The 23,045-nt window shown below is 34.8% G+C and overlaps 2 protein-coding genes across 3 annotated transcripts in view; both read right to left on the reverse strand.

The window, feature by feature from the left end:
- Positions 1-23,045, reverse strand: part of LOC126739957 (cytosolic Fe-S cluster assembly factor NUBP1 homolog) — an 83,967-nt gene that overhangs the window by 54,369 nt on the left and 6,553 nt on the right. Inside the window, exons 2-3 of one of the 2 annotated variants that reach the window (XM_050445795.1) lie at positions 12,964-13,117; positions 12,776-12,890 (exon numbers count right to left, since the gene is read on the reverse strand). In XM_050445795.1, coding sequence (XP_050301752.1) covers positions 12,776-12,890; positions 12,964-13,117 — 269 coding nt within the window. The remainder of the gene's footprint in view (positions 1-12,775; positions 12,891-12,963; positions 13,118-23,045) is intronic. The other variant, XM_050445796.1, reaches the window with a different exon arrangement.
- Positions 7,369-10,655, reverse strand: LOC126739959 (uncharacterized). The gene is made up of 2 exons (XM_050445799.1): positions 10,073-10,655; positions 7,369-9,235 (listed from the first exon to the last, which is right to left on the reverse strand). The coding sequence occupies exons 1-2, from the start codon at positions 10,467-10,469 to the stop codon at positions 8,874-8,876; spliced, it is 759 nt and encodes a 252-aa protein (XP_050301756.1). The 5' UTR covers positions 10,470-10,655; the 3' UTR covers positions 7,369-8,873.

The following is a 23,045-nucleotide window of genomic DNA, read 5'->3' on the forward strand; positions in this document are numbered from 1 at the left end:
CGTGATTGTGTACTTTCGTCGTTGTTTAAAAATTTTCGTTATGGGTCGTAATAAACGAAACGTTGTGGATAAAAAACATTTAGGTTTAATTGTATAGAAGGTAAATCATTGTATTAATAAGTTCTCATTCAACCGATAATCCGTAATTTTAACAGTATTAAAATTTAACTTTCGTTGAGGACATTTCAAAAAAATGTTATAAGATCAATAATATTGCGATAAATGTATAATTTTAACTCTTACTTTAACTACATACTACATAATGTATTTCTTTTTTGAAAAATGTATTATGATTTTTAAAATATGAAACATCACCATTATTCATTATAGCTATGCCTTATAATTTTTAATAGTCGTTTTTCTTGAAGATTCCTTGTAATGAAGCATTTTGGAGAGTTAAAATGTTGCCCAAACTAAAATATTTTTATGAACATTACCTTTTACCGGAAGTTGATCCACTTTATCCAAAAGGAATACCACTTAGAGACAAAGCAGAAGAATCAAACATATTATAATACAATATAATCATTAGGTTTGTTCTAGCACAATATTTGGAATGGTTTGAAACTAGTTTAGTGTATATCCCAGTTGCGCGTGATTAGCCTGAAACCTCGTTGCAAACGGTTCCATTATGTAATGTCTCACACATTCACCCATAGGGAGTATTATTCGTGTATGGTTTCTGTAATGGTAGCGCATTACGTTCTGTTGATGAATACCGACGTGGTTTTCCAAATCAAAGAATTCCTAATCGAAAAGTTTTTCAGACAGTTTTTGCAAACGCTCAGGAAACAGGAATGTTTCCAAGCATAAGAATTAATTCTGAACGAGAGGCGGATATGGCTGAAGAGAACCCGAGTGTTAGTACGAGGCGGATTACAAAAGAACTTCGATTAGTATCACATGTAGACGTTTGGAAGACACTTAGGAAAAACGGTTTTAAGCCTATCCATATTCAACCGGTTCAACATCTTCAAGAAGGTGATTTTGGCTTAGGGGTTCAATTTTGTGAATGGATCCCACAAAACTGTTATTTTACCCGCAATGGAATTAATAACCGACACAATGAGCATCGGTAGTCAGATGAAAATCCTCATGCCACGTTTGAACAAAACGGCCAACAATCTTACAAATAAACTTTAGAACCGATTATTTCTGAAACGGTCGAGAATCGGATTAGAACATATGAGTTAATTTATCTTATTTTGACCTTCTGAACATGTTCCCAAAATATTTCCTTTTCCTCCCGAAACACCCTGTATGTACATAATGTAAGACTTTATAACATAAAAAGTAGTTAATAAACCTAACAAGAAGTAAGACCAGTTGACTTGCATCCCTGGTAATCGAGATTCGATATATCAGGGAGAAGGAAACGGTGGAGTGGGTAATTATGGCAGCCAGTGTTGCTACTTTCAGCGAAAACTGCACCGGCCACGAAACTACTGTCGCGCTTCGAAACCGATTTTGTCACGTGGTGGACCGCACTCTTAAAACCTAATAATGCGAATTTTAATACAAATGATTATGCGACCCACAATACGGTTTGTGTTTTTTGCCAACGAAGTCGTTATATTCGAAACTGCGCAGACTTTCTTAAATTATCTGCGACCGAAAGAAATACGCATGCAAAAAGACTTAGGTTGTGCATAAACTGTTTGCGTCCAGGTCATTTAAATACGGTTTGCAGATTGACAAACTGCAGAAAATGTAACGGTAGGCACAATACTTTGTTGTATATTCAATACAACAACGAAAACGTACACGATAAACGCGAAAATAATACGACAGAGAACGCAAGTGTCTCTCTTACCTCTTCTAATATCGCTGCGCAAGAAAACGTTTTACTCGCAACTGCTTTGGTGCAGGTTGTCGATAAATTTAATAAAACCCATACGGTACGCGCATTACTAGATTCGGGTTCCCAATCTAGTTTTATTTCATCTAAATTATGCGATCTACTTAATGTGGAAACGGAAACGATTAACATGGCCGTCGTAGGTCTAAATAACAATAAATCACAGATTAAGAAAAAATGCGAAATTTGTGTTGGTCGCATCACAGTGCATATTCGGTAAAGATATCGTGTCTCATTATAAACGAAATTACTAGTGTTCAACCAACTACGTTCGCGGATATTACTAAGCTAAATATTCCAAAAAACATAATTCTTGCAGATCCAGATTTTCATAAGCCTGGTCCAATAGATTTGCTTATCGGTGCAAATCTATTTTGGAAATTAATGTTAGTCGGTCAAATACATCTTGCGCCCGATCAGCCGGTGTTGCAAAAAACATCCTTTGGCTGGATAATTTCCGGTAACATTCCTGGCAATTCGAATGCGCAAACTCATTGTAGCTTGTCTTTAAATTGTGACATCCAAACCCAGCTAGCAAAATTCTGGGAGCTGGAAGAATGTGTCATAAAATCAGCCTTATCCGAAGAACAAAGGTTATGCGAGCAACATTTTGTTAAAAATACGAAACGCGACGTGGAAACGGGTAGATTTACTGTCTCCGTTCCTTTTAAGGCAAGTGTGAGTCAGTTAGGTGACTCGGAGGAACAGGCTCGAAAACGATTCTTCTCTTTAGAAAGAAAATTTAAACATAATCCTGACTTACGAGAAAAATACATTGACTTCATGACAGAATATAAGGCGTTAGGTCACATGACCAAAGTAAATAAATTAGACATTAAAGCGATTCAATACTACTTACCACATCACGGAGTGCTACGCGAGGATTCGGTTACAACTAAACTTCGAGTTGTATTCGACGTTTCGGCTTCCACAAGTTCGGGTGTATCTCTCAACGACCTTCAAATGGTAGGTCCCACAATCCAAAACAATCTTTTATCCATACTTCTAAGACTTAGAATTCATACATTTGTTGTAACGGCCGATATCGAGAAAATGTATCGGCAAGTACTGATCAAACCCAATCAACGTGCCTTCCAACGAATATGTTGGCGTAGTGATCCGAACGCGGAACTAGACACATATGAACTTAATACGGTTACTTACGGAACGGCATCTGCGCCGTTTCTAGCTATTCGTTCTATAGTTGAGCTCGCTTTAAACTGTAAAAAAGATTACCCGGATATATCTCAAATAATCGAGAACGACCTATACGTCGATGATCTAATTTCCGGCTCCGATTCTATTCACGAAACAGCGCGTATTGGTACGGAAGTTTCCAGAATTTTGTCTGAAGGTTGCTTTAAATTACGCAAGTGGCACTCAAACAGCCATAAAGTACTTAAAATTATATATGGCGTACCTTCGCAAAACACAGTTCAATTCGGGGAAGATAAAAACGTTAAAACTTTGGGCCTCGGTTGGTCATGCGACACCGACAATTTGACTTTTAAGATCGAGTCTCAAAGCATTAATGGTCGCATAACAAAGCGAATCATTCTCTCTGCGGTTGGACAAATATTCGATCCCCTAGGTCTATTATCTCCGTGCATTATTAAGGCAAAAATTATACTTCAGAAGCTATGGCTCGAGCGACTAAACTGGGATGAAGCCGTTCCTCAAAATATACATACCGATTGGGTTAATTTTATAACTAAAATTCCTCAGCTTAATTCGCTGACTATTCCAAGACACGTAATTGTGCATAACACACAATTAATTCAATTGCACGGTTTCTCGGATGCCTCCGAACATGCCTATGGAGCGTGCATTTACTTACGTTCCATAGATCAAAATAACGACGTTTCAGTTAAGCTTTTATGCGCAAAATCTAAGGTAGCGCCGTTAAAAACAATAACGATTCCTAAACTCGAATTATGTGCGACTGTTGTTTTAGCAAAATTATTTAAAATCGTGAAAGAGTCATTAAAGATTCAATTTTCCTCTGTTACTCTATGGACGGACTCGACCATCGTTCTCGGATGGTTGAAAACCGAACCGCATAAACTAAAAACATTTACTGCCAATAGTCTCTGAGATACAAACTTTGACTAATATTTGTAAATGGCGACATGTTCCTACCAAGGACAAACCCGCAGATCTCTTGTCGAGAGGCGTTAGTCCATGTGACTTACAAGAATCTGATCTGTGGTGGTCGGGTCCTCGCTGGCTAGGAAAATCCGAATGTGATTGGCCTGAAGAAGTATCCGGTTCAATTAATTTACCTGAGCTTAAGTCGGTTTTAAAAACCTTTACGATTCATTGCTTAGAACCAATTATAGAAATAAGTCGTTTCTCTTCGTTAAGCAAACCTATTCGGACAGTAGCTTTTATTTTAAGATTCGTTGCCCTTATTAAACGTTCTGAACGAGAAAAAGGCCCTATTAAGGTTTGTGAGCTACAAAAGGCATACAAATATATCTTAAAGGTGTCTCAACGCGAGTCATATGCAGCAGAAATAAACGACTTATTAAACAACCAAGAAATAAATTCTAAAAGCAGGATCCTCAACCTTAATCCATTTCTCGATCAAGACGGTTTGCAGAGAGTTGGAGGTCGTCTGAAGAACTCGGATTATTCTTACGATAAGAAGCATCCTATTATAGTGTCTACAAAACATCCTCTATGCAAGTTAATTTTTAAATCAGAGCACTTGAAATTACTGCATGCAGGTCCTCAGCTTTTACTTTATTCGTTGCGACAGTCTATTTGGCCTGTATCCGGCAGAAATCTCGCAAAATTAACAGTACGACAATGCGTAACTTGTTTTAGATTTAATGCGAAAACAATAAATCCAATAATGGGTAATTTGCCGAAAAATCGAATAAATGCTTGCCATCCTTTAAAGGTTTGTGGGGTAGATTACGGGGGACCTTTCATTGTTAAAGACCGTAAGGGTAGAGGCTGTAAGACTTCAAAATGTTATATGGCGTTGTTTGTATGCTTTGCTGTAAAGGCAGTTCATATTGAGCTGGTTTCCGATCTTTCAACTGATACCTTTTTGCTGGCGTTAAAACGCTTTATAAGTAGACGCGGGAAACCCCAACAAATTTACTCGGATAATGGCACCAATTTTACTGGTGCCAATAACGAACTGCAAAATTTGGGAAGTTTTTTGTTCGAAAACCAAGATAAAATATCTGACTCATGCTCATCTGAAGGCATAAGCTGGCGTTTTATTCCGGCTCATTCGCCCCATTTTGGTGGCCTCTGGGAGGCAGGTATAAAGTCAAGTAAACATCATCTGAAGCGAGTGGTGGGCAATAATATTTTAACTTTTGAAGAGTTGACGACAATACTTGCGCAAATTGAGGCGATTTTAAACTCCCGTCCACTCTCACCGCTATCAACCGATCCCAATGACGACAATCCTTTAACTCCCGCCCACTTTCTCATCGGCCAACCACTAACGTCTATCCCGGAACCTGACATCACTGCAATACCTACTGGTAGACTTTCTCGCTTTTAACTCCTGGAACAGATGCGACAGAACTTTTGGCGACGATGGTCGAAAGAATATGTTTCAGAACTCCAGCGAAGGATCAAGTGGAAGAAGACGCAAGGCGAGCTGCAGTCAGGATCCATGGTACTGCTGAAGCAGGACACAGTTAGTCCTATGAAATGGAAACTTGGGCGTATACTAAGCTTACATCCTGGGAAAGATGGAATTTGTCGTGTGGCTTACATCCAGACAGCAGACGGTGTCATTCGTCGAGCTTTTCCGAAAATATGTCCTCTGCCCATTGACGATTGAAAGTCATCCCTTTCAAGGCCGGGGGCATGTTAGCAAGTCAACAGCGGCAACACCGGAAAGCAGCAGCCAGTGCATAGTCAGCCGCCGTGATGCTCTCTCTGCCACCGACCTCCGAAACGACTGGGTTAACCGCGTATAAGTTAAAATATTTTAATTTTTTTATGCGGAATAAACCGTTTATATATAACGATATGCGTTTTTGTACAAAAAAATTAAAATCATACAGTGCACTTATATCGACACCCTATTAATCATTTTACTGCCTCATCTGTAAAAGTCAATAAAGTGAACTTTTTGAGTGAAGGCGAAAAATATATTATTTTATTTTATTGTACTGAATCTTCTAATCTTGACCAACTTTAAAGTATACAAACTCAAAAATTAGAAAGATAAATTGTAACCTAAAATTGTAAAGCGAATCGTCAAATTTAGATCATCAGGTTGACAAAAAATATAAGTTACGCTTTTCTTTTTAAATAGGTAGATATTATATGATACTGATTTTGGGGAAGTTTGAGGATGGGATCGTTGATATAAATATTTTTTATAGAATTTCTCTTTTGCGAGCCATCGTTTTTTTGTGCTCATGCAGTTTTGTATACTTAGTGTTGCCATTGCTAAGTGGGACACAGGAAATCCCATGTTATTTTTTATAGGGATTGGCTTCTTTCTTTAACTTAGAGAAAAAAGTATTAAAATTTATTAAATAGCACTAAAATCTACAGCCTATAAAATAGCACAGCAATAAAATAGCACGTCACGCACAGACATTTTTATTTATATAAATAGCTTAAATATCTACCACTTGTTACTTTGATAGTCAAAATACCTTTGACATATATATCAATTCACGACGATTCTGTTAGCTTTATTAAGCTTTATAGCCAAAAATCTATATAAAAAATTATCTTTTTTTATTGCAATGTATTTACAGGTAACAACCAATATTTTTTTATCTTGACTAGTGGACCGTCAAATGAGTTTGTCATTTTATACATGACTACTGTATTGGTAGTAAATACAGTAGTCATTTGGCTTTTTACTTTGAGCAGTACCTGTAAGTACAGCGTGACAAAAAACTCATCAAGATTTTTGGACATAACCTCTAAACCGACCAATTCAAAAAAAAAGTTATTTTGTTGGTAGAAGATTTTATTATTCTTTAATTAACTTAAATATTTTTTCTCTCTACAAGGAGAGTCAATATTTTCCTAGGTCCAATTTTAGAATAACTTAAGCAGGAAGTATAATATACATATACTTAGTACATATACATATATTATGTAAGTACATACCTATATTATTAAAATTAGAAGTTTTTAAATTTTTGTTATAAAATATAGGCAATTATGCACCAAAATTCAACCTGGCATTTTGTCCTGTTTAATTAGCTTTAAACCATAACTTTAAGTTTTTTCATAAAAATAATATAGGTACTAGTAATGTTTCTTTGATTTTGTTTTTTAAAATGTTTGTGAGAATTATTTTCTATTAAAACATATTAAAACATATTCCTCCACTTTGTTCCTAATTAACTTAAAATGTCAACTTTAAAGATTAAGGCCTTATCAATAATAATTCTGCGATGCGGTACAAAGACAAATCAATGCAAAAAAATGCCAAAAATTTAGTCTTTATAGATTTGGAATCGTTTTATTTTTCTACGTGCATTTTTTTAAAAATTTTAGCGTTTGAAATAATAATGGAGAAATTTTAATTTTAATGCGAACAAAACCAAAATGATGACTCAACAATTTTTCGCGATTTTTACAAATTTTTTCAATGCAATAATATGGTAGGTGTAATATTTTATGTAGTTTTACAGAGGCAAATAATGCAGGCGACAAAACCTCACTATATATTAAGGCCCAAGCAATTTTATATCAGTGTGTCTAAATAAATAAGGCAAAAAACATAGTCAAAAGTTTCTAATAATAAGTTAAATCAATATGTTAAGAATAAACTAATTTAAATAAAAAATTAATTAAAACATCCATTTTCCCAAGACTTAATTTTTGCGAATACCGTTCTGCCTTTATACGGCGCACATAGGAGTATTTCATCAATCTGGGAGGCCAAAATTATTTTTGGTTTGTAATCATGTTTCTAACATGATAACAATTAATACAGTCAATACCACCTACAGTATATACTGCAAAATAATACTACAGTCAATACTAATTAACTACAGTCGACTGTAGCAATAATATGGTGTCTTTTGAGAAAGGTTTCGACAACTACAACAATAATAATTAATACTAACTACAATATTAATTAATTCAACTACAGTAAATACTAATTAAATACAGTCGACTGTAACATTGATATGGTGTCTTTTGAGAAAGGTTCCGACAACTTTCTTCTTCTCGGTCTCATTCCCGTCATTACAGGATCCGAGTTTAGAAGAAGTCTGTAAAAAAAGACGGTACATAACAGGTATTATTAGTACTAAATAAAGATAATTCACCTGTTTAATATGTCCGCGTTACATTCTTGTCGAGAAAATTTTCGAGAAAGTTTTGGTGATACAGGCGTAAGTATTTGTTCCTGGCTTCAGCAGCCTCCTCAGTCAGTTGTCCGATTGCCAGCAAAGCATGTCTTATCACTTGAGGCCCATGGATAAGTATTTTGTGGAGCGTGGGGGTCATCGGATGCCAAGAATACAGCTGGATATAAAGTTCTGCCGTTTCTGTAGCGAAAACCGAAAATTTTTTCGTATTCACCTCATGCTCACTCGACAAAACTTCCAGAATAATTTTCAGGCGATAGATAAATGTCGCGTCTATACCAATAATTTCTGCAGACAGTTCGTAGTTTGCAAAAAATCGTCTACTGGTATTGCCGTCATTCGTGTTGCCGAAATTTGCCTTTGGGACACCTACAATAAGACCCATCTTTGACTTAAATTCGCTTTGGATTGCGAGTTTCCTGAGTTTGACTTTTTCTTTTTCTTCGTCGCTTCTGAGCTGCCACTTTTGTACTGGTAGTTTATAGGCCAAATGTAAAACATCTTCAAAGAATCGTATTCGGGCATGAATACGATTTTATAAATCTCAGCCTGATGGGACAAGTGAGCTTTGGAACAAGTTAGCGTCCGTGTCGAAGTCACATACAAATTTTTGTTTGAATTGCACTTGTTGCGCTCCATCGCATCCCCATTTACATATGAGTTCCAAGGCATTTCTTTCTTCTTCGTCAAGCGTTTTAACTACTTCGTAAAGATCTGTCTACTAATCTGGATACAGTGTGATCCATCAAATTCTGAAGCTTAATATCTGCTAAAGTTTCGGTGACAGTAATAGATTCTTTGTCGGGGTAACACTCTTTTTTGACTTCTTGGATCTTACTGTAGCATGGATACATAGATGGATTATAACTTCTTATGATTTCGTACTGCCCCTTTGATAAGTCTACTTCGATGAACATTGATAACGCTTGTTGCGGTGTTAGTTGTACCTTCTCTTTGGATTTACTTGCACTGAACGCTTTTTTATAGGCAGTGGCTCGTTTGGGTGTAGAAGTGATTTCATTCAGCACGAGCGAAGCATCACGTTTCCCTTCATTAGCTAGAAAAGAAAAGCAACAAAACGGTTAATAATTGGGTTTAAAAACCTATGTATCTATCATCCACTTACAGCAAATATGTGTTATTAAATCAAGTATTCTGCGATATTGACAAATATGTCAAAAACAAAGTTAGTTGTCATATACCCATGGTTATAAATATTTCAATCCGAAAATATAATTTTGAAAATGGCTGCAAATGATATATCTGAAAGGAGCAGCACCGAACAGCACATGGTGAATATATTTGATAGGCATTTAAGACCCATTTTGAGGGAAATAAGTCGCGATACTTTAATTGCATTTATTTACGGAATGCAGGATCAAGAAGTGCCAATGCTAGAGTGGGACCAAAGTAGGTTGCAGCAGGAAATTTTAAGTGTCCTACAAAGAAAAACCTGGTCTGCCGAACAACACCGAACAGTAGATGATAATAACATTTGACAGGCATTTCAGACCCGCTTTGAGGAAAATGAGTCGCGGTTCATTAATGACGTTTATTTACGGCATGCAGGATCAGGAGGTGCCAATGGCAGAGCTGGACCGAAGCAGGTTGCGCCAGGAGATTTTAAGTTTCCTTCAAAGAATAACTAGGTCTGCAGACGATGCGCTAAATTAAACTTTTATAAATTAAGAATAGGAACCTAATTCCTTTTTTATTTCAATAATATAAAATTATGATAACTAGATATGTGTGTATTTTTTTTAAATCTGAACGGTACTTTCTTTAAGTTGGTTATTATTATGATCTTTATATTTCTTAGATGATAAATTTGCTGCCATTTCCGCCCTTTAGCATTGAATCGTCTAAAAGTAATTTATTTTGTTTACTCACTTACCTAATTTTACTTGAGTTGCAAAAGTAAGTTCTTCCAGGTCATTGTCTCTTCTCAAAGTTTCCGTTTTTCTTCTCTTGGTTCTTTCACTCGAATCATAGAATTTTGTTTTTGGACGGCCAACTCTTTGAGAGGACGAGCTCAGAGGTTTAGGAAGTGAAATGATTCCATTCAGCCATCCTTTGTTATTCTTTTCGAATTTATCCCATATAGCATGTAATTTTTTCCATTTTGATACAATTTCAGACTTCAACCGACGAATTTCTCGTTTTACTTTTATTTCACCCTCATCAGAAAATGGTCCAAAGTTAAGGATGTATCCTTCCAGATTTTTGCATTTTTCTGTTATATTAACACCTTTTGACTCCCTGACAAATGTAAATAGCATCCTACGTGTCATATTTCGAAAGCCAAATGGAGCTAAAACATGAAAAAATCACGAAATGTCACATTTCAAATTTTCGATATTTTGAGATGTCCTCCTCCCTCCTTTAAGGCGTTAGTTCAAAAAGTTGAAAAAAGTGGTCATTTATTTTTTGTACCATAGAAGACAAATATGTAGGCTATTCAAAAATATTAATATCAATGCCCGGCAAATCCCGGCACTTTGACTTATATTTGATATACTTATACTTAGACTTATATTTGATATATATGATTGATTTTTGATATATATTTTTTTTAAATGTTTATTACTAAAAGGTTATCATCTTAAAAATGGAATACCAAAGAAAGTATACAATAAATGTGAAAAATAAAAATGCAGTTTGTAAGTACTTACCTGTTGTATTAGACTCCATAACTTTTCTTTTCTTAAAATAATCTAGGTACGACACAATTCAGATTAAAAATTATTAAATTTATTTCATTCTAAATACTCTGAAATAGCCTCACAAACTATTAATCTTAAGGTGACAATTAATAGCGTTGATAAGGCATAAACAATAATTAACAGTTGGGTTTGATGCTATAGTCTTGGATACCTAAAAACATGTATCAAATCTTTTCCGGCCCGATTTCGGAAAACGGACTTTTGGCCCCCAGATTGATGAAATACTCCTATGTGCGGCGCGGCGCGAGAGAATTATTCACTAACAGATAAAATTTAAAATGTTATCAGTGATGGCAGCAACGTCGCTTAGATTCTTACACGGTTAGCGCATAAAATATTCTTATTTAAGGAAGCATTGATGTCTCCTTGTCGGTTCACAGCTTGCCATTTACGTGGGTTATCTATTCGTTAGTATAATTATCTTTGGTCTTACTGACGTACCGGCTATATTATTATCAACTGAAATTTGTGAAGTTGCATTGTTTGGATTTTCTTCGACGGAGAGCAGAACGTTTAATTTTGTTTCTTCAGAAATTTTTGGACGACCTGATCTTGGCAAATTCCTAACATGACCTGAAGTTATGAATTTGTACTCTATTCTACTAACTGTTGACTGAGAAATAGGATGGTTTGGGTATTTGGCATTAAACAGTTCACTTACTTTTTTTACGTGCGCACTCGATCCCCGTACCCTAGCATCATCAAAATTTCAATTCGTTGGGTTTCCGTTAAATTAGCCAAAATTTATTCTGATAACTAATAATTTTCGAACTGACAGTGACAGTCGAAAATGGAGGTTCTTTACAAGTGCAACCATGGAAATAGAAACAATTGGCAGTGTTTATAACATTATTTTTATCCTCGAATTTACTTTAATTCGTAAATAGACGTACTTATTTGTTTTCTTGTTATTTAAATGTAAATATTTCGGAAATAGTTGAGTTTTGAGATAAGGTGTGTTATACCAAACTTGCTTGGAATTTCGCCTATATTTCATAAATGCAATAAAAAATTAGCATTCTATTTAAAAAAATGACCGATGACGTCATTTTTTTGTTCCACCCTGTATACAAAAATTTATGTGAAATAATTCGCAACTTAAAATAAAAATCGATAGGTCCGAGCGTTTTCTCAGAAAATCATGTCTCTAATTTTATCGAATTTATGCGGAACTTTAGGCGGTCACTGTATATGACTGTATTTCAACATATAATTTACAAGAAGTTTAATAATCTCAAAAAAAACTTAAAATTAGTCACCCTTGTCAAAAGAATATAATTATATTAAGGAAAAAATATTTTATTCAAATTTATTATCTTAGAATTCCTTAAAGATTTCAGTTCAATCCAAAATAATAAATTAAAACCGTAAACCCCTTAAATACCTACAAATTGCCTTTCCCTGCATATTGATTATTTTCCTCCTCTTAACAGTTATATTCAAACAGGGCTGTTTTGTCTAAAAATTATTTGTAACAATCGTCCTGGCACGAGATGACACCTTGTTCTATTTCCGCGTTCTGACTGCGAATTCACAACGTTTTGTAAATTAGGGTACAACGGATGTTAGTGTCTCTTGTGTAAGGGTCGGTGAGTTGTGCACGGTGATAGTCAATAATAAGAAACATAATTTAGAAAGCCAATAATAAGGTAATTTATAAAATTAACTATGAAAATGATCTTCTTTCAAAAAATCTTTTTTTTTTTATTAATTGTTAACAAGTAACTAATTTATATGCATGCACAGACACCATTTGAACATGATTTTCGGGCATGAAAAAGAAAGAAGAAGCAGATACAATAGGGTAAGTTAAATAATAAATTGTCTTTATATAAAAAGAAGGATAATGGCTGTATCTAAAGTTACTTACTTACATTTCTTTCATTGTCTTCAACAGCCAAAGCTCTACTTAAAAGTGCTGTGACTGTACTTTTACCCACACCACCTTTTCCCGATAGAATAAGGATTTTATTTTTTACATTTTGCAACCTGTAAAGTAGAAAGTCACTTTAACACCTAAGCTTGAAGGCATTTTTAAATTAATATGCAAGCAGATGCAAACCTTCTTTTTCTTTCATGTGAGTATTCATACCTGTCTTTGACTAAAGCTATACCAGGATCTGGACCCTTTGGTCCTGTAGCACAAATCTGTTGATTAGGACAACCGGCACATGCTGAAGCTTTGCCGGCTTGGTCACTTTGAGTTCCTGGACAGTCTATGGTGAAAATAAATTTATTAATCTATATGATTTTTCCCTTTTTCTTATATTTTTAAACAAAACAAGTCTTAAAATCTCAGCTGATTTGTAATGAATATTGAGATTCAAAGACAAGCCTTATAAATTTAATATATAAAAGTGCCCAACAAAGAAATAATCCTAAGCTGACAACCAGTACTAAAAGTCCTCCCTTGAGAGCACAGAGATCAATATTGAACACCATATAGTTTATTCACTATCTCATATATTTTAAATCTGTTCTTAAAAATTTCTTGAATTAATTCAATATTTTACATGAAACATTAAATCAGTACTTTATTAACTCTTGTGATTAACAAATATAATCAAAAGCTCCAATTTCTCACCGAAACAACTCTATTTTTATAACTCCAATTACCAAAGAAGACATTTTGAAATTAATAATGAACCTTAAAAATAAAAAAATCAGTAGAAGATTATCAATTTCCTATTCGATTAATTAAAGAAACAGTAGAATATATTTCTGAGGCAATCTCTCAAATAATAAATCTTTGCTTTATTACTGCTACCTGGATATAAGGAGACTGATTTGCGCGCTTCGCAAAATTGAATAATAACGAGGTTCCCAGAGTAGCTATAATCACCTTTCTCCAAGAGTTTATGAGATTAGGTCTAAAGAGTGCCCTGCAGTGTACGTCGGCCAGTCTGGTAGGAAGATTTCTACTAGGATTAGTGAACACAATGCCCAATACAATAAATTTAAAAATACCGAAATCACAGTGACCAGATCAGCTTTTGCTAATCACCTTCTCGACTCCAAACATGATTTTCCTGACAGCCAAAATATAAAAATACTGCATCAATGCAATAAAAGTAAAAAACTAGACTTGTTGGAGACAATGGAGATTAGTAAAGCTTTTAAAAGCCCAGATCTGTCCTGTGTTAATGAAAGGTTTGATTTTGATGGCCACCTAGTTTTTAATAACCTCAAGTAGTTCTAGACTCTTAAATGATGGTTAGATTTCTAAAATGTATAAAGTGATTTGATTGTTTAGTTGAGTTCTTTGTACATAGATAGTGCCACTTTATTGTAATCTTTGTTTACTTATATATCAGGTGTTTTGTGTATGTTATGGTAAGTTTTTGTTAAATTCTCCTTTTTTCGGGTTACATAATTTTAATTATTGTTTAGGTCTGATGATGCTCTAGTCGAGCGAAACATGTAACCTTAGTTATTTTATTAAATGTATTTGTGATGCTGTAGATTTCGTGTTTTTTACCTTTTATAAAAGTGTATGACCAGCATCTTTGGGATAATGGATGAATTTTTCGAATTTAATAGAACGGCCACGGTGCTCGTTAAAAAAAAAACGACGGATCGCTCGCCGTACTCGTTTAAGGTTAATATCCCCTTTCCAATCTATAGATTACTGACTCTAATGGCGGCTCAAAAAACGGCTAAAGGGGGGATAGAAATTTTGCATTTTAAGACGAAAAAACCAACCGTTTCCATATAAGCGTTTTTTCGCTTTCCCTGCAATTTTCACCGGCCAATAAGTCGATTTTCCGACTTTTTTCTCTTGGTACCTCGAAAAGACGCGACGACGAAGTGAAAAGGTATCTATACTATTTTCGCTAAAACCTATAGTTTTCGAGAAAAACGCGAAACAATGGAATTTCCCGGCCGGACTTGGACAAATTTTCAAGAAAAACGACTAAAAATTGGATTTTTTTCAAAATTTTTTTTTCTCATATTAGTAAATCAAAAGTTATGCAAAAAACTCTAATACATTTTTTCTCTCCGACAAACCGTTTAATTTCTGGAACGGTTTTTCCCACTTTTCCCATAAGAGCCCATGTTAATTTCTCACCGCCATTTGACCCACTTAATATTGACCGATTTTAATGAAATTTGGTAGGCACATTTAGGGGATCATTCTAACGATTTCCAGTGATTTTCAACCTTCTCGGTGCCATAGGGAAATTTTTTAAATTTTTACCCCCCTCCTGCCCTTGTTAATTTTTCGAAAATTTTGAAACTTCTCATACGAAACACCTCTATAATGGTTTAGATTCTATCAAAATTTCAGCCAAATCGAAGAATATGTTTTTGAGAAAATCAAAAAAACTCTGCTTATATCCCCCCTGTCCCCTTCTTTTAATAATTTTTTCATACACTTCCCTTCCTACACCTACTAATCGATACCGTGTCAAATTTCAACGTTCCACCTATTTCCCTATCCCCATTATACCCAAAAAACCAAAGCACTTCCTAAGCTACCCCAAAATCCCCCCTTTTCAATGTTTTTTTTCACTCTAACTAAATGACCCCATTTGTAGAGGGGCCACTACTACCCACCATTTTAAGCCCCTAAACGCACTCCTTCACCCATAAAAGTCAATTTTTAATTTTTAAACACCCATAACTATCCCCCCTAATCCCCCAGTGACCCCAAAATTTCATCAAAAGTTGCCCCCTCTCACCCGCTAACACTATGCAAAATTTCCTTGATCCACCATAATTACGGATCCCAATAGAAGAAAAACACTTTCGAACTTCCTCACACCTCCTCTATTAATCGGACCTCCAAGTTTACCTCCAAACTAAACTCAATTCCCATTTAAACATCATTTTCTATTTTCATTGAAAATTTCACTAAAATCCAATAATAATTTCACTCTAATATGTATCGCGAGCCGAACTCGGATATGGATTATAGAAGTGTACCTCACTCTGATTGGTTACTCTGCAATCTATTTTTATTTTCACTTGCGTCAATTTGACATTTTCAACAAAAGAGTTTTTGATAAACAATCGTTTTAAATTAATTTTCAATGGGGATAAGGCAGTGTAACGTTGTTGTAATTTTTTCCAATGAAACTTTTTTTTTCTGTTAATTTAGTTTCCTTTTACAACCAAATTTTGCACTTTATTAAAATAATTTCTTGTAACTGGGACAATTATTGCTTATACTGTGCGATGATGAATGATTTATGATTGTTATGTAGGATGATCTTGAAATCTTATTGAGCATGAAGTATTTACAAAATGATAACGAGGAAAATACCCAGAAAAATTCTAATGCAGATGCAGTAATGTAATCTGCGATTCTTTATCCAAAGAAAATCCCAATGCCAACGAAAATCATGCAATGCAATGGTAATAAATTTTTTAATGTTAAATTTTTTTTAATTAGTTTTATCAAAAATTATCTAAAAGTATTAGTAAAGAAAATAAATGAAGATGTAATTGTCCAATGATAAATTAAACTCCTAAAATTTAAACCTGATGGTAATAAATTACGGTTTTTTCAAAACCATTTTTTTTCATTGTAACAAAAACGCTGGTCCAATCGGATTTGTTCTTTGGTGAAATGTTTGTCAAAAATCCCAACAAATATCCGTAAGTACGCATGACTTAAAAGAAGTATTTTACCTTTAGCTTATAATAAAAACCCTCCAGAAGTACATTGAAAACATATGTCATCTTCTTTTGAGTTTCAAAAATTCATTTTCGATTGTCTTAAGGAAAAGGGATGCATAATGGAATTTCGGGGTCGGCGGGGTAAGTTGATTTTGACGGATCTTATCCAGAAAAACTTTTTTGTCTTCTTTAATAATTTATAGAGCTTAAAGAAATAATTTCTCTTCATATATTTACATTAGCCTCAGCAAGGGAGTTAATTTTAACAGCCATACTTTGAAAATGAGGGACTTCGTAGATTTTGGTGACTCTAGGCCTGGTCACTTAAAAGATACAATAAGAGATACAAAAAGATACAGATATGGACTTGTTGTCATGTTCCAGCCTCTTGCTGGAAAATGGGTACAAGTGCTGGGTAGACAGGCGAAATCCTTCAAAAACTAATAATGGAGTATGTTACTTTACTCAATAATGCTGGCTTTCATGTTAGTGATACCAGTAAGCAACTTGAAATCGAAATGTGTGAAGTGATGTGGGAAAAAAATAAATATAATTTAAGGAGGGCGCCCACTGGATCGGATCGGCTCGGTCGGTTTGGCACGTTCGGTCCGTTCAGTCGGTAACTCATACGATCGGCAGAACGAAGACACGACGACGTTTAATTGTGGTTCAGCTATTCAAGCATATAGAAGTATTGTGATTAAGCTCCCGTTTAAGCGTTTTTAAAAAAAAAAAATTAGCAGTTCCTCACATTCTGAAGAGGATGTTATTATTGCAGTAGCCTGTGCTGCGATACCGAGAAAAGCGAAATAGAAAGCCGGCATTCGTTGTGAGACACCCTGTATAGAGTCAAATAAAATAAATTATAACGTGCATTTGAAACTATATAATAAGCTGTCTTTTTTGTGTATTTTTGTAAAAACATAAACTATATTCAAAGCAAGAGTTGTACACCACTTAACACCAAAACGAGAACTTCCACACTCGCACATTTATTTCACCGACCAAGTTGGCATCCTCGGATAATTAAAACTGAGTTTTAAAATCTCCTGATGATGCCAACTTAATAAACAGTAAGTAACGAAAACATCGATTTAAGATATAATAAATGACCAGAACATCGAGTTAATTTGGATATCTCCTCCCAAGCGTTTTCTTTCCTTAAATTATCATGATAATATGTGTTTTGTTTATGATACAATATTCTAAAACTACGAACAGCTTCGATTAAAATTTTGGTTAACATATTTATCAAATCAACGGTTTTTAAAATTCTTTGAAACAGTTCCTCACTCTATGCAAAAAAATGCTAAAATAGTCGCAGGCTTTCGGTGCAATCGGCAAAAGTTGCCCTCCCCACAATATGATATCATCTGATATCTATATATATTGATATCATCTGATATCTAATTGTGGTATCATGGTCTACTGATCTTCAAAATGAAATCTTCTTCTGAAATCAGAAGCAACTTTGGTTTTCGTTCAACGTTTGCACGTCGAACCTGATCTTCATCATTTGATGATGGCACGACTGAATTAGGATGGTTGGGAAGTAAGCAGGATTTAGATTTCAAAATTTTCCATTCTATCAAATAAAATATTAAAATTTACAGTATATTAAAAAAGATATGTTCTATAAAATTCTGTATTTTTTTTATAAAATTGGCAATTCATCAAAAATTTTACATTTTGAAACAATGCTCTTTTTCCAAAAAATCAGTTTGGTCATTACAGCACTTTCGATGATAAATCTTTTTAACTTATTCTGATCCCAAATTGCTTAACAATATTATCTAATTACTGTATCATTACTCTTTCGTTAAACCACCAGTCCAAAGAAGATCAGCTTACTATTTCATATTCGAAAATGTTAAAAATCGGAGATACCTAAAGTCGACTAGAACTTACCCGAAAATGCTTTGGTGAACAATCGGATATATTTATGATTTTGTTGTTAAATCAACCTTTAAAGGATGCTGTAGTATACATATAAGCATTTAAAGTCCTACGAAAGAAATAAATCTAAGCATTGTAAACCATAACTTGATGATAAAAAACTGTTCCGTAACCCAAATATTTGTACCTGCTGGAGATTGTTGTTAGGCATTCGAAATATATCAGTAAGTGAGTAAACATCTATAAAATCATGGTAGTGTTTTATTTCGATTATACCAAAGGATTGAATAATTTTAAAGCCTTACAACACGAAGATATTAAATTGGCAACGAGGATAATTTGGGAAAAGACTTTGAAACAGTAAGCGCGGAAATTTATCATATTTTACCACACAAAACCTTTTAAAATAAGTCAAACATCAGCTTATTAAAGTATTGTGTAAGTACAATTTTATTAAAATAAAAACAATAAATTGTCTACAATAAGTAGTACAAAGATAACAAATGCTTAGACCTACAGGCAATATTAACCCGCGTGACCATTAGAAAGTCACTTTTAGTGTTAAACTGGGATGTTTAAAAAGGAAAAATCCTACATCAGTTTTAAGCCCTGTGGTACAACGCTTTACCCTGCAAGCGGCAACTGAAGCATTCGGAAACTGAATGTAATACTGAGATGACTTGACCAAAACTTTAAACTGGAAGAAGTTGAGGAGGAGCTCAGAATGATGGGGTTCGAGCCGGGCAACTGGGTTGGTTTAAAACCGGCCCAGGCCGTAGAAGGCCCACGGACCTCATCAGGTTCCTCGTCCCGAAAGATCAAGAGGCTGTGTTTGAGATAGAAAACCTTTTGAACATTAGGGTCCGCGTCGAGCGTTTACGGACCCACACCATCGAGAACAGGAAGCAAATTGGGCAGTATCATCGTTGCCAAGAATATGGACACGTCATGAGCAATTGCAACGCAAAGCCGCGTTGCCATAAATGCAAGGGCGATCACTTTTATTCTAACTGTGACAAAAACAGAGCAGCCTCGGCAGAGTGTTGCAATTGCGGTGGCGACCATCCGGCGAGTTATTGGCGCTGCCCAAAAAACCCAAATATAAAAAATGTAAACAAACCAAAAAGCTTCGCGAAGACCTTGAGAAAAACGACCGACACGGACGTGAGTCCGTGTCGGTCGTTTTTCTCAAGGTCTTTGTGTGTTAGAACACCAGGAGGGCGGAGCCAAAGGATGGCACTTCATCATCATCACATATGAAACGTCCCAAGTTTCCTATCAAAAACACAAACCTCTTGAATCTGCTAAGTTTGCCTGATGGGATGTCGGAAAAAAAATCGACAACCTTATGGCAAAATTAGAAAAGCTAAACTCAAACCCGGCGATCAAGCTTCTTCTAGGAGCCGAGGTATAAGTCTTAAAAGTGTGCATTCTTTTCCTTCTTAGTGTGTTCAAATCCCAATTCCCATCCGTACTAACCACATAAAACCCAATCCGAACGCCAAACAACCTAAAACAACGCCGAAAAACACCGTAAAAGACCGGTTACGTTCACACCTCCGTCCGACCTTTTCTCATCAGCCAAAAGTTCCGTATTTTGAGGGTGCGAGGTCTGCTCCGACCTTATACCTACAAGCAACCAAACCTTATCCCGATCAGTCGATTACTATGTTCCGAGCGAGTCAAAATTCCAAGCACCTAAATGCGACTCAGAATCATAAAAAGATGGCGCCTAATCTCGATGAAAGTATGATCCCAAAAGACCGGCAAGAGCCAAGTTGCTAGCCCGGAAGTAACAGTGCGTACAAGAAGAAGACTCTGCAAGCGGCATTTAGTTTTCGCACATACCATAATATGCCAACGGTCCATTACGTTTCTTGAAAGAGTTTTTGTAAGTAGTTTTTTTGTCAGTATATTATAATAGATATTATTATATTCAAGACACTTTTCTTGTGCATTTACTTTTAGTTTTACATAAAAAAAGTAATAAGAAACGAGGTATAAAAATCGGTTCTAGCTCATTTAAATTAATAATTGTCTCCATAATAAATTAAAATACTAATGAATACTCCCGCGTATAAGTGTTCCTAAATTTGTTTTCATTGATGATCCCAGTACGCAGCACAGCCAGAGCGGTTGAAATTCAGGCCATTTTCATTTTAACCTGGGCAGTATATGAAGTGGCCTGACTTGTAATTTATAGACGGTGTCGATACAACTCTTCGATTGTGAAGGGGAGACAACATTAGTGGGAGTTCGTTGCGGCTGCGGTCCTTTGAAATATTTTTGGAAGATGCCAAAACTATTGCTTCGGAAATAATGGCATCCAAAGAAACTTCGTCGAGTCGAGTCTTTCTTGGGCTTGTATGTGCTCCTGGGAGATTGTAAAACATTTCTTGTAAAGCACTTCCAGCGCTGTGTAAAAAAATTGCGCTTTTTTTTGGTTGGTTGTTCGATGTTGGATGCTTTCTAAAATATTTCAAAGGATCGCAGCCACAATGAACGTCCACTGATGTTGTCTTCCCTTTACAGTCAAAGGGTTGTATGGACACCGTCTATAGATTACAACAAGCCAGGCCACTTCATATACATACTGCCCACCTTAAAGTGAAAATTACCTTGAATCTCAACCACTCTGGCTGTGCTGTGTACGGGGGATCATCAATGAAAACAAATTCAGGAACACTTGATTATTTTTATATGCAGGAGTATTCATTAGTATTTTAATTTATTATGGAGACAATTATTTATTGAAATGAGCTGGAACCGATTTTTATACCTCTTTTCTTATTACTTTTTTATGTAAAACTAAAAGTAAATGCTCAAGAAAAGTGTCTTGAGTATAATAATATCTATTATAATACTCTGAAAAAAAAACTACTTGCAAAAACTCTAGGAGGAGGTTTTTACTCTAGGAGTAAAACCTTTATCCTCATATATCCAAGTTATTAACAATTTTTGTGCACTTGAAACAATGAATTTCAAAGTTGCTTAGGATTATTAAACTTTGTTGGAAAAAGGATGCCAAATCTTGCCACACTAACAGAACTGCTGATAAAAATACTGCACTTAAAAATAGGCAATTGTTCAAATATTGAAAAATGTTGGAAAGTTGATCAGGAAAAATTATTTAGTATCTTGAAACAAAATTTACTAAATATTAAAATCTTAGGGTATAATGATCCAAAGGACATAACACAAGTAATTGCAGATGCAAGTCCAGTAGGTTTGTGAATGGCATTACTGTAATCTAATGATACAGGCTCTAGAATAATTGACTATGGAAACAACAGTCTTACTGACTGCGGAAAATAATATTGCCAAATGGAAAAAGAGCCTTTAGCATTATTAGTCAGTGGAAAGTTTTAGAATATATGGAAAAAAATTCTAGTTAATTACTGACCATAAGTCCCTTGAGGTAATATTTGGGAAAAAATCTAAACCTTGCGCTCAAATAGAGTGTTGGGTACTGCGACTATAGTCATTTAATTTTGATGTAATTGGCAAACCAGGAAAAACCAATATTGCTGATCCATTGTCCAGAGTCTGCATGCCGCAACAAAATATCACATCATTCAATGATGAAATACTCATTCATCAAATAGTTGAATATTCCAGACCCAAAGCATTAACACTAAGAGAAATTGATGAACAATCTTCAAACAACATGGAAATTCAGAAAGTCAGAGAAGAAATACCTGTATATCAATTCAGAGATTAGTTTTTACAAAAATACTCTATTACGAGAATGTAAAATCGTATAGCTGACCAATGGAAAATTGCAAACACAGACAAAAATAAAGAGGATATTGGCCTTTCAGTAAATTAATAGTTAAGAATTATTTGTTATAAAGGTTATTCATACATGTATATCTTAAATACCATTTATCATAATTTTTAGAGTAGGAATTTTGTTGTATTTTTGATTATGGTAAAATGAAAATCCTTCAGTCTCCCTTTACTTATTTAAATAAGTAGTAATAAGGGAGACTGAAGGATTTTCATTTTACCTTAACCTATGACTCCACTGCAGGTATGGACTATTTCTTCATTATTTTTGATTATGTTGATTGAAAGAAGACTACGCGATCGATGCGTACTCATACTGTAAATCGAGCCTCCGACCTTTTTGTATTTTTTTCCTGCTATATTATGAACTATAAAGTTGTGTTTAGTGTCAAAATAATAGTAAAAAAGTGAACTATATAGTGGTGTAGTTTGCGAAATCAAAACTGTTATCGTTTTTTTTTATAAACTTAATTTAAAAAGTATAAACAATGCCGAGTTAAGAACAAAATACCATAGCGCTTGCTGTTAGGAATCCCAATGTTATCAATGTTGATGATTCTCGTATCGTGTCACGTAATATAGCCCAGTAGAAATAGACATTTTTCGTGCATTATGAGTGAAGATGAGGATACAGAAATTATATGTTGCAAGAAATGTAAACGAGATGTTCAGGATAATAAAGACGGCATTTTTTGTGAATGAGCTTGCCGTTCTTGGTACCATTGTTTGTGTGTCGGAATTACTGGCTCCCAATATAAAAAAATAACAAAAGACCTGGCGGACATAGTTATTTGGATGTGTCAAACATGCAAAGCTAAATTGAGAGAAATTATGATT

Source organism: Anthonomus grandis, chromosome 8, assembly GCF_022605725.1.
Source record: "Anthonomus grandis grandis chromosome 8, icAntGran1.3, whole genome shotgun sequence".
Lineage (NCBI taxonomy): Eukaryota > Metazoa > Arthropoda > Insecta > Coleoptera > Curculionidae > Anthonomus > Anthonomus grandis.